Below are 12,180 nucleotides of genomic sequence, written 5' to 3' on the forward strand. Positions count from 1 at the left end.
GATAGTGATAGTGTGGTGGTGGTGGTGTTTGTGGTTATGGCATTGGTGATGGTGATGATGGCAGTAGAGGCTGACGGTGGGGATGCTGATGTGGGAATGGTGATAATGATGGTGATAGTAGTGGTAGTGGTAGTGGTGGTGATGGTGATGATAGTGGTGGTAGTGGTGGTGATGGGTGTATTGGTGATAATGATAGTGGTGGTGATGGTGACAAGGGTGGGGTTGAGGATGATGTTTGTGGTAGTGATGGTGATGATGATGGTGGTTATGGTGGTGGTGACAGTGGGGTGGTGTGAGGAGTGTGATGTTGGTGATAGTGTTTGTGATGATAGTGGTGATGTTGGGGATGGTAGGGGTGGTAGTAGGTTGGTCGTGATGGGAGTGAAGGGTAATGATAATGGTAATGATAGTGGTGGGGGCACAATCATGCTACTGGTGGTGATGGTGAAAATAGTGATGATGGTGGTGGTGATGATGGTGATGGTGACCACGACCATGGTGGTTGTGGCAGCAACAACAGACACTTATATACTACCAAGCGCACATCACTGATTTATCACTTGCTGCATGTTAGAGCACTTCACCCGTATTAACTCATTCATGCCTCACAGGAACGCTATGAAGCAGATGCTATTATTATCCTTTATTTACAGATGAAGAAACTGAAGCACTAAGAGATTACTTAATTTTTGCCTAAGGTCACACAGCTAGAAAGACTGGAGCCTGTACGCGAAGCCAGGCATTTTTCTCTGATTCTGGGCTTCTTAATGAGTTACCTACAGTGTCTCTAGGAACAGAGTAACATCAGATTTTCCATAATTTTTAAGAAGGAACTTAAGTCTAGCAGAAAGCTTTCAGTTGTCTAGATTGGGCATCGAAAAATATTCTTGTTACTTGATGTAAAACTTTAATCTGGTGTCTCTTTTCTGAGGACTAATATTTTCTGTCTATTTTCTAGTTGATTGGCCGACCTGTGATGGTACCTTACTGGTCTTTAGGTTTCCAGCTGTGTCGCTATGGATACCAGAATGACTCTGAGATCGCCAGCTTGTATGATGAGATGGTGGCCGCGCAGATCCCTTATGTACGTTCTCAGTCGTGGCTCTGGAGTTTCATAAGTAACCCAGGTGCCTCTGTGTCTGGGTTCATTTGTCCAATGTTTGTGGGATTCTATAGAGATAAAACGTTATTTTTCAGACAATATCACAGTTAGCCTCACCCCAGCACAGTAATACAGATAAGGGTGCTTGTTTCCATCTTCTAGAGATGGTAGCTCAAGACTCACCGTGATTTCCGAGAGAGGGAGGAGATAGGCTGGCTCCAGGGCTCTTTCTGATATCTCTTGCTTTCTTCCATTTCTTTCACATGATTTCAAAACATTTGTCAAAACGTCCTTGGTTCCATAAGACTAAAGGATATCCCACAGTTCTTTTACTTAATTCTTGGAAAGACTAACCACAAATTGGTCAGACAATTGTCTATGTGAATACAACCTCAGTTCCTGCATCAGCTCTGAGCTAATAACTGATGGATTACACAGATCCTGGGATGAGTTTGCAGAGGAGATACATATGGAAATAAACTTTATTCTTCAATGGAGGATGGGAGGGGACCCAGTCATCAGATAATTGATTCCATGAACCATCCCACATTTAATTTTATCCCACTTTTCTATTGTTTACAATTGTTCCATTAGTGGAACATAGTGTTTCCATTAGTGGATAGTGAAATGCAATATTACAGTCTCAGGAAGAATGTTGTGTATGATTACCCTCAAGATTCAGTATTCCAAAGCAACTATACATCTTTGCTTTGTTTTGTAGTAGATTTACCACTAGCCCTGGATAATTAACAGTATTTTTCCTCAGTGTGAACCACTGATACCAGGGGAAGCCTCTTGTAGGAGGTCATCACAATCACACCTGATATGGGCAATTTATAAAGCACTTTCCAAACCAGTTTTTTTTCTTATCCTCAGAATAGCCATGCTAGAGACACATTCTTATCCTATTTATGCTGACTTCGATTTTTTTTCTATCTTGTCACTGAACATTTAAAAAATTAAGTGAATTTCCCAGCACCTGTACCTAACAAATGGCAGAGCTGGGATTTGAAAGCATCAACAAGAAGCTGTCTGGAATTCCACCATGTGTAGTGGAGGGTTGTTCTCCTGTAAAGCTTGAGCGTGTACAGCAGCAGCCACTCAGCTCCCGGTGTCCTCCCGCAGGATGTGCAGTACTCAGACATCGACTACATGGAGCGGCAGCTGGACTTCACCCTCAGCCCCAAGTTTGCTGGGTTTCCAGCTCTGATCAATCGCATGAAGGCTGATGGGATGCGGGTCATCCTCATTCTGGTTAGTCCTGATGTGAATGTGTGCGGTCAGTTTGGGAGCAGGTATGGGCTTTGGTGGAGAAAGAGTTATACTTTATTTCCATGTTTCAAATAGATAAATTGAAGTGCAGTAAGAATTCTGTATTTCCCAGGACTCACAGAAACTCTACAGTTCAGGAAGAAGCCAGAGAGTTTGCCCTGGAGGGGTTTTCCTTTATTCTGTTTCTCTTCATTCTCTGGCTTTGGTTTTCCGAACTGACTTATGCTTTGATTTCAGGATCCAGCCATTTCTGGCAATGAGACACAGCCCTATCCTGCCTTCACTCGGGGCTTGGAGGATGACATCTTCATCAAATACCCAAATGATGGAGACATTGTCTGGGGAAAGGTATAATCCTCAGGAATGATCCACTAGTCTCTAGCCTGAGGGTGGGTCACGGTTAGTGGGTCACAGGCCTGTGTATGTTATTTTTGGCATTTTCTATTTTGGCCCAGGGTCTGAAGCTCTCCTTTTCTCAAACAATATTTGTTGATACAATTAATGACTTTTAAAGTAATGTAACATGTTATGGGATTCACTTTTCTTTTATGTCAATCCTACATGATAATCAAAGTATCATTGCTCCTAGGACATGGTTTATACAACAGTTTCTTCGGAAATCCTATGTAAGGGCAACTGTCTCGTGCATCGCTACTGTGCGTGTTTCTCTCCATAGGTCTGGCCCGATTTTCCTGGTGTTGTTGTGAATGAATCTCTAGACTGGGACAGCCAAGTGGAGGTAAAAGGGTCTTTGTAAATGTGGGTGGAGTCAGGGTTTCTAGGCAGGGGCAGCCCTTCCTGGGATTCTGGACATGCCTGTACCGTGGACATGGACATGACAGGGGACAAACACTTAGGTCATGTGTCTTGGGTGTCAGTCTGTGCCCATTACCTTATATGGAGTAATAGTTTACTGTCCACTGGGATGTAGATATGTATTATTATCCTTGGAATTCAAGACCAGAGAGTTTAAATTATTTTTCCCCAGTTTTAGGTGACAGAGTGGTGATTTCAATTCCAAGGCTGTCAGATTCCAAAGGCCCAGGAAATTTCCACTGGGTGATACCTCCTAGAAGTGCCATCTTTTCCCTGGACTGGCGTACTTACTGTTGCTGCCATGGTTTTCTCTTTCTAACAGTCTTCAACCCTGGAAGACTGACTAGGTCTTTTTCTTTGTATATCTTTCTTTTTCTCCCCCATGAACAAGTTCTCCATCTTCACATTTATAAGTCCTCCTCTGAGCCCAATCCTTCCTTGGGTTTCTCAACTTTGCTTTTATCTCTCAGTTTCCAGCCTTATTGTAAAACCTGCTCTCTCCTGGCGACGGTTTGTTGCTTATAATGGATCCAGGTAGCCCATGCTTCTGGACCTGAATTTTTTTCCAGATTCACTAAGCATTTCTTGCTTGAATGAATAGATGGCTCCTTACAGGTCTAGGAAGCCTACAGCCCCATCCTCTGGCCAAGATGCGTGTCTCCTAAACTGAGGCAGCCTTTGAGCTTTACTATCAATTTTTGTGACAGTTCCCACAGGCAGGGTTGTTGGGATGGGGCCGAGGACTTCCTGGAGAGCAAGTACCTTGCCCTACCTCTTGAGCTGTTCTTCAATAATGGTTATTCTATCTGGTCAGGAATGGTAGCAGGGCACGTGTAGCCTCTGTGACCCCCACAGGAGAGCTGAGGAGACAAGGAAAAGGCCTCTTTTCTAGGACATCTGCCAGGAATGAAAGGGACAAAGAAGCTGTCCTGTGCAGTCAGCAATGTGGTGTATGTTGTAGAGTCTAGACATTCTCTCAGGATCAAGTATTAATCAGACAAATATCCATATTGTGAGAACAAATCTCAGCAGTTGTAAATTCAGTTAGCAGCCACTCAGGAGCCCAGGGGCGAAGACCTCTTTTGGGGGTTCTTTCTACATAATGAAAGATTGTAGCCCATGGAGAGAGGTGCAGGAGAAACACTCATCACCAGGAATGTGACTGGCAAGAGTTAGGCCAAAAATTCATGCCTTATCCAGATAAGCTGGTTTTCAGGGCAAGTGGTGAGTCCTAGAGGGAAAGACATATATTAGATACAACCCCAAAATCTGGAGCGTGAGCCTGGGACCTCAGACAGCTCCAACAGGGTAGTGAGAGCAGAAGGTACTGCAAGCCTGTGATGCCTACTTCTCTGTTGTCAGTCTCTGACTTCCTGGATGCAGTTGGCAGCTGTTGCTCTTTTCAATTTAAAATGAGACACTTGGGACCAGGTTGCTTGGCTATTGGACTCCATGTCTTTATTTTCTGTTGGTAAATTCAGTAAAACAATACAAACAAAACAGAAGCTGTGGCAGGTTTTGAAGATTGACAACAATGAGTCAGACTCAGTTCAAGGCTGTTTTCCTTTTATCTAGTACTGAACAAGTATCTATCTATGTCTGTCTATCTATCTATCTATCTATCTATCTATTTATCTATCTATCTATCTTCTATCTCTATCTATCATCTCTATGTATATGTGTGTATATGTATATGTATGTATCATCTATCTGTTTAGCATCTTTCTGTATATGAATCTGTCTTTCTTATCTATTATCTATCTATCTGCCTATCTTTCTATATTTACCTATCTATCCATCCACCCACTCTATCTAATCTATTTATATATCTATCAATCTATCTATCCATCCACCCACTCTTAATCTATTTATCTATCATCTGTCTCTATCTATACCTCCACTCTATTTACCTATTTATCTATCTAACTGCCTACATCGATCTATCTATCTTTCTGTCTGTCTATGTATCTATCTATCTATCTATCTATCTATCTATCTATCTATCTATCTATCATATCTATCCATTTACCTACTATATCCACTCTATATCTATCTATCAATCATCTATCAGGTAAGTATTCAAAGGAGAAGACCTAGCTTCCTGTCTGCTCGTCACTCCTCACAGGAATAACTAGAAGCTTAGGGGTCCAAGCAGCCCACTTGGACACAGGAACCTGCCCAGCCAGAGAAGTTCTGGGTCGTTGGCTTCCTGACTTTTATCAAGTAGTCAGGTACTACATTATGAGCCCCACAGCTCAGCAGCCAGTAGGAGCAACACTGCCACCTTGAGGCCATTTGGAAATCTGAGGGCACTGTTGGTTATCACAGGGACACCAGGTGGCATTTAATGGGCAGTAGGCAGGGATGCCGATAGCTCTGATTGCAGGGAATTCTCCACAAAAAATCTTATGCCTCAATGCCAGTTGGGTTTCTGATAAGAAACATTCATTAGGGGATTCACATAATCTTTTAGGTAGCTCATAAGAGATTATTGGTAGATAGAATAATTGTAACTGTTAGGTTGGTACACAGGTAATATTTGCCATTACTTTTAATTCCAAAACTGCAATTACCTTTGCACCAATCTAATATTTATATAATTAATAGTGAGACCCACTTGATGAGGCTGGTGAGGATGAAGCCACTGATGTCCAGGCCTGGCTTCGCTGAGCATAAATCAGCCAAGAAGCCTATGAAAAGCAGATTTCTGAGTCCAAAGCTCCAGCGATTTAATTCAATAAGTCTGTGATGGGATCTATGAATTGCGTTTTGTAGCATGTGATGTGCTACAAAAAGACTGCTAGGTGAACCTGAGGCCCAGTGTGTGGGTGGGTACATCACTGTTTGAAGACTGGAGAAAGTGAAGGCAGAAGCCACAAGGCAAGACTTGAATATGGGCAGGCACAGCCAGCACCTTGGAGAACGGCAGAACATTTTTATGAAGTTGGTAGGGGTTGTCCGAGCAGTACTTAGGGAAGTTCATATGTCATGGCTGGACAGTTTCCCCATGTGTACCCCGTATGGGATACAATTCTGACTCAGATGTGGCTGATACTCTCTTTATTCTAATTCTCCATCCCCTACCCATTCCATTGTTTCTAACCCTGCCTGATCTGGAGCTCTCAGTTTCTGGTGAAAAGTTCTCTTTGTCAGGTTTCCTCGTTTCTACTTCCATTTCCTCACAAAAGGCATCCCTGGCATGCCCACTTCTCTCAAGATTCTGCGAGATGTGACCCACTGTCTTATCACGTCCTTGACAGCCAGACCCATGCAGGCTGATCTGTTTCTGTTTTCTTGTGTTCCTTCTTTTGCCCTTTATCTAAAAATCTGGGTTCCTACCTGACTTTTATCTGTGGTGTATAAGAACTGGAGCTCCCCTAGACCAAATCCTCCTTCTGTTGCCTCCCCCACCCTCCTCACCAGCATTCTTTAGCTCTTTAACTCTTACAGTGGTGTGATTAGCATAGAGGAGGCTATTTACTGAGACATACAAAGGACCATAATGTTCCATAACAAACAACATGAGTGTATTAAAATGTATGGCTATTTATTTGCTGCTTCTAAGTGGTGTGAACCCACTATTAAACATTGAGTATTTATTTTGTGTCAGGTTCTAAGCTGAACACTGTGGACAATATAAATATCACTCAGAAGAATATAAAACATACTTCCGACTCTCAAAAATCTAAAATGTAGTTAGTTGTATCTTGAATCTGTCTTTCATATAAGTGAAGACACGGCTTTTATTATTTGAGGGAAGAGGAAAATAAGGGGAAGTTGATGCATTCTCTTTAAGTCCTCTCAATTTATGCTCCAACAGCTGTAGTTGTCATGTGATTCTGAAATTGTAGAAAACCCTGAGGCATGGTGGTCTAGTATACTGAAATGTAATCTTACCCCTTCCTCCCCTCTCTCAGTGGGAATGACATAGGAGGGACTCCCTGGGTGTTTCTTCTTAACCTATTACCATGCGTCTCATGTCTGCAGTCTCTCCCTGGCTTTGTCTTTGAGGAGTGCTTAGGAAATGGCAGGACTGATGTTGAGGGTTGGACATCGAATACGTGAGGTCACTAGTTGAGGTCATTGATTGTCGTCAACCATGTGTATATGAAGAGAACAGTTTTTGGATGTTTTCCAAATGCTGGGAAGGTGTGCAAATTGCACTAATTTCTCTTCTCATTCTACATTTCTCTAATTAGTTAATAACATTATTTAGGCCCTGTTCAGGTCATCTGTCACCATGCAGTTCAGGTATCTGTGTGAGTTGCATTCTCAGTAAGTGTCTGTTTGCTGTCTTATATGTTTGTGTGGGACATACAAATTATATTTATTTTTTACAGCTATATCGAGCTTACGTGGCCTTCCCAGACTTTTTCCGTAATTCAACTGCCAAGTGGTGGAAGAGGGAAATAGAAGAACTGTACAACAATCCACAGAATCCGGAGAGGAGCTTGAAGTTTGATGGCCTGTGGATTGTAAGTGTGTGTTTCTGTGTCTGTGTCCCTGTGGCACTTGTCTATCTTTGTGTGCCTGAGTATATGTACCACTGACCTTCAGTCAAGAGGATAGTCATTGTCCAAGGAACACTTTGGATATATCAGACACTTCCTTCTCTCAGGAGGGGAACAGCCCTGATAGACCGTGTACCGGACCTAACGTTCCTACTGTAAAACCTGTCAGACCAGACCAGGTGTGGTGGCTCACGCCTGTAATCCCAGTACTTTGGGAGGCTGAGGTGGGCAGATCACCTAAGGTTGGGAGTTTGAGACCAGCCTGACCAATATGGAGAAACCCCGTCTCTCCTAAAAATACAAACTTAGTCGGGTGTGGTGGGGTATGCCTATAATCCCAGCTACTTGGGAAGCTGAGGCAGGAGAATCGCTTGAACATAGTAGGCAGAGGTTGTGGTGAGTCAAAATCGTACAGGTGCACTCCAACCTGGGAAACAAGTGAAACTCCGTCTCAAAAAGTGGAAAAAAAAAAAAAATCCTGGGAAGCAATTTACTAGGAATTTGGTGGAGGGTAACTGGTATTCTACCGAATTAGCACAGTCCCGCTTTGCAAGCTCAATGAATGATACGAATTCTTCTAAGGACAGTCTTATAATCTTCACTGTGTTCCTCCTCAAATATAGAAAACTATGTATTGAGGAAACCAATAGCAAGATTTAGTAATTCCTTACTATTTTTGGCCACTCCTGTGAGTTCGCTACAGTGAAGTTCTTTGTAAAGCACTGTGAGAACACGTGACTGATTATCTCCATCATCTGGGATCAGTGGAGTCCCCATTACAGCTCAGACTCCCATGTTCCCTCCAATCACGCAGCAAACATTGACTAGGCTCAAGGGCTCCGGGAGCAGAAGCTCTCTGGCCTTTGCTCCCTGGCCGTGCCCTCAGTTCACCTCCTGTCGCCCTCAAACCAGAGCCATGCAGGAGGTGACGGGACAGCGAGGGGTCGTCATCAGCCGCTCCACATTTCCGTCTTCTGGCCGCTGGGCAGGACATTGGCTGGGAGACAACACAGCCGCGTGGGATCAGCTGAAGAAATCTATCATTGGTGCGTGGCTCCTTCCCAGGGCCTGTGCCGGTAGGGCAGGGAGTTGGGATCCTTGGGGAAGAGGTGAGGAGGCAGGTGGTGAGAGCCTGGTGTGACACAGCTGTGCTTCCCATTGCAGGCATGATGGAGTTCAGCCTCTTCGGCATATCCTATGTGAGTGTCCTTGGGATCCTCCTAAGCACCAAGAAGGTGGGGACATCTTTCAGAAATCATCAGCAGGCTTGTTTTATTTCTTCTTGTTTCAGACAGGAGCAGATATCTGTGGGTTCTTTCAAGATGCTGAATATGAGATGTGTGTTCGCTGGATGCAGCTGGGGCTTTTACCCCTTCTCAAGAAACCACAACACCATTGGGACCAGGGTAGGACAGTGGCTCCTACCTCCAGTGTTCTATGTCACTAGAAATACAATCTCCATTTCCGAGCTAAAATTAACGCAGTCTGTATTTCCTGGGATGTCTTTTTAAAAAGTTATTTGTTTATTTTCTGAGATAGGGACTTACTCGGTTGTCCAGACTGGATCGTGCCGTGTCCCAATCATGGCTGATTGAAGCCTCGACCTCTGGGGCTAAAGCGATTGTCCCACCTCAGCCATCTGAATAGCTGGGACTGTTGACACATACCAATGTGCCCACCTAATTTTTGCATTTTTTGTAGAGGTGGGATCTTGCCGTATTTCCCAGGCTGGTCTCGAACTCCTGGGCTCAAGTGATCCACTCGACTCAGCCTCCGAAAGTGCTGGGATTACAGGCATGAGCCACTGCACCCTTACAAATTGTTAAGCCCTGGTGTCTCAATGAACTATATCCCTCAGCATTCTTCAGATTATTATTTTTTCCTGTATTTTAGGCAGAATTGTACCAAATGTACCAAAAAGGATGTCTTACAGTGAGATTTTATCAGCTGTCCTAGGAGAGCTTCAGTGACTCTTTTCAGTCTATTGAGAGTATTCCCTGGGCCTCATGTATAGTTTTCTTTTGTTTAGCTATGAGGGATCTTCAGTTGGAATAAGCTTTCAGTGACCTTCTTAAATCCCCTAGAAATTCCAGGGCGAGCTCCCAACACTGTTCTCTTTCTTCTTTAGAGACAAGACCCTGTGTCCTGGGATGCTGCTTTTGTCAATATTTCCAGAAATGTCCTGCAGACCAGATACACCCTGTTGCCATATCTGTATACCTTGATGTATAAGGCCCACACGGAGGGTGTCACTGTTGTGCGGCCTCTGCTTCATGAGTGAGTGTCCAGCAGGGATCCTGATGATTAATGTATGACTTATTGCATTCTATATGGTGGCAGTTGCTATACACAATTCTTCCAAATTGAAGACATGATTGCCTTTGACATGAGCTCCTCAGGCGCAAAGCATACTTTATTACTGTCTTTAGCACAGTGTTATACATACCACAGGTCATGAGAAAAGGCTTTTTATTGAATGAACAAAACTGAAGTGATGCCATACAGCATAGAATAGTTTCATTCCCATTTGGCTGTGCAAAGACCTATCTATCTTTTGTCAGTTTGGTTATATGGACCCAGGTCACAAAAGAAGGATTTCAGCAAGAGATTTGAGGGAGGAGTGTCATCCTTACGTTTAAAATGTGAAATGCTTAAGAAATGAGGTAATAGTTTACAGGAGAGAACACATCTACATCCCAGCATTTCTGAAGTTTGAGGCATATCCCATGAGGAGAGCAGAGGCTGGGTGCTCCCGATGAAGCCAGGCCTAGGGAAAAAGCAAGGATGGCTCAGGGGCAGCTGGATTTCCGACTGGATCTGAACTTAAGGAGCTTCTTGAGTCTTGGGATGGGCTCTGTTGGGCTCTGTTGGGCACCTTCATTTCCCTTTCCAGGTTTGTGTCAGACCAGCTGACGTGGGACATAGACAGTCAGTTCCTGCTGGGCCCAGCCTTCCTGGTCAGCCCTGTCCTGGAACGTGTGAGTATGGAGGCCTCCGATGTGGGGAGGATCCCAGCTGTGAGGCTTGGAGAAAAGGACAAGGAGAAGAGACCTGAGCTGGTGGGGATCCTAAGACATAGTTTCTTATTTTCCCTGTGTCTCTTCCTCTCCTTCTGAGCTGAAGTCCATCACTTAGGTGTTTTGGGCCTCAGCTCCTTCATCTTTAAAATGAGCCTAACAATTCTGGTTCATAGGATGATCAAGAAGAAAACACCTCATGGTATATTCAATGATACAATCGTTTCTTCATTAACTAAAATAAGGAATAGAAGGTCAGATGGGGGCAGTATTGTAAAGAATTTGCAACAGTCCTCTAGCGCTATTACAACTCTTCAGAAGGATTACTTGGCAATGTGTGTACTTGTATTGCTGTTGGCTACCCCTTCCCTTCCTCTGCAGGATTACCTCCCAGCAGTAAAAGCCATTTCTTTACTTCTGTTGTTGATTAGGCTTCTGATTAAAATACCAGTTAATTGAACCTACCCCCTGTGTTCTTTTTCTTTTTTTTTTTTTTGAGACAGAGTCTCTATCTGTTGTCCAGGGGGTACTGTAGTAATGTGATTTGGCTCACTGCAACCTCCGCCCCCCGGGTTCTAGTGATTCTCTTGCCTTAGCCTCTCGAGTAGCTGGGACTACAGGCACGTGCCACCATGCCAGGCTAATTTATTTTATTTTATTTTAATAGAGAAGGTATTTCACACTGTTAGCCAGGAAGGTCTCGATATCCTGACCTCATGATCTGCCCCCCTCAGCCTCCCAAAGTGCTGGGATTACATGCGTGAGCCACCGCGCCCGGCCCCAAAATCTTACTGTACCCACAAAATTTTCTTCTGCCAAACACAACCTCAGTTGTTTGTCTCTTATGAGGAAATGGGGTAAGTCTATGTCTATAAGCAAACAGTGATTTATTTTTTACCGAAGTCCTGGATACCAAAGTGCTTTATGAAAGCCACTTGTTTTGGGTAGACAAAGCTCCCGTTTAAAAAAGAAAACGGGAAGAAAATTGCTCCAATTGCCAACCTCTCAAGACATGAGGCAGATGGGTCCAAAGTCATCACAATTATTTCACCTCTTTCCTAAGCAGTTTGGTTTCTCTGTCCTGGAAAATGGTGCCCACTGCCTCACCTTGTTTGTGTTTCATTGTAGAATGCCAGAAATGTCACTGCATATTTCCCTAGAGCCCGCTGGTACGATTACTACACGGTAAGTTTTTCGGAATGTTTATATAACGTGGGAATATGGTAGAGTCCAAAGGCTTTAGATCTGATGGACCTTAGGTCAAATGCTGCCTCTGTAACCCACCTGCTGTGTGGTCTTAGAGAAGCCACTTTAACCCTTCTAATCTCAGTTTTCTCACCTCCAAGTGGAGTAAGACCACTTCCCTCATAGAACCGTTGTGAAATAACACATAAAGCATCTCACTTAGGGTCTGGATTTTTGTGGGTGTTCTCTTTGTGTTAGTTTTAATATTTCCTTATAT

At 43.7% G+C, this 12,180-nt stretch overlaps 1 protein-coding gene across 5 annotated transcripts in view; it reads left to right on the plus strand.

The window, feature by feature from the left end:
• MGAM (maltase-glucoamylase) overlaps positions 1–12,180 on the plus strand; it is a 116,364-nt gene that overhangs the window by 63,860 nt on the left and 40,324 nt on the right. For all 5 annotated transcript variants that reach the window (XM_017891075.1, XM_017891076.1, XM_017891079.1 and 2 more), the window contains 5 exons: positions 959–1,084; positions 2,228–2,356; positions 2,612–2,722; positions 3,051–3,113; positions 7,531–7,665. In XM_017891075.1, the coding sequence (XP_017746564.1) occupies positions 959–1,084; positions 2,228–2,356; positions 2,612–2,722; positions 3,051–3,113; positions 7,531–7,665 (564 nt within the window). The remainder of the gene's footprint in view (positions 1–958; positions 1,085–2,227; positions 2,357–2,611; positions 2,723–3,050; positions 3,114–7,530; positions 7,666–12,180) is intronic.

This window comes from Rhinopithecus bieti, unplaced genomic scaffold (assembly GCF_001698545.2).
Source record: "Rhinopithecus bieti isolate Rb0 unplaced genomic scaffold, ASM169854v2 scaffold_20175, whole genome shotgun sequence".
NCBI classification, from domain to species: domain Eukaryota; kingdom Metazoa; phylum Chordata; class Mammalia; order Primates; family Cercopithecidae; genus Rhinopithecus; species Rhinopithecus bieti.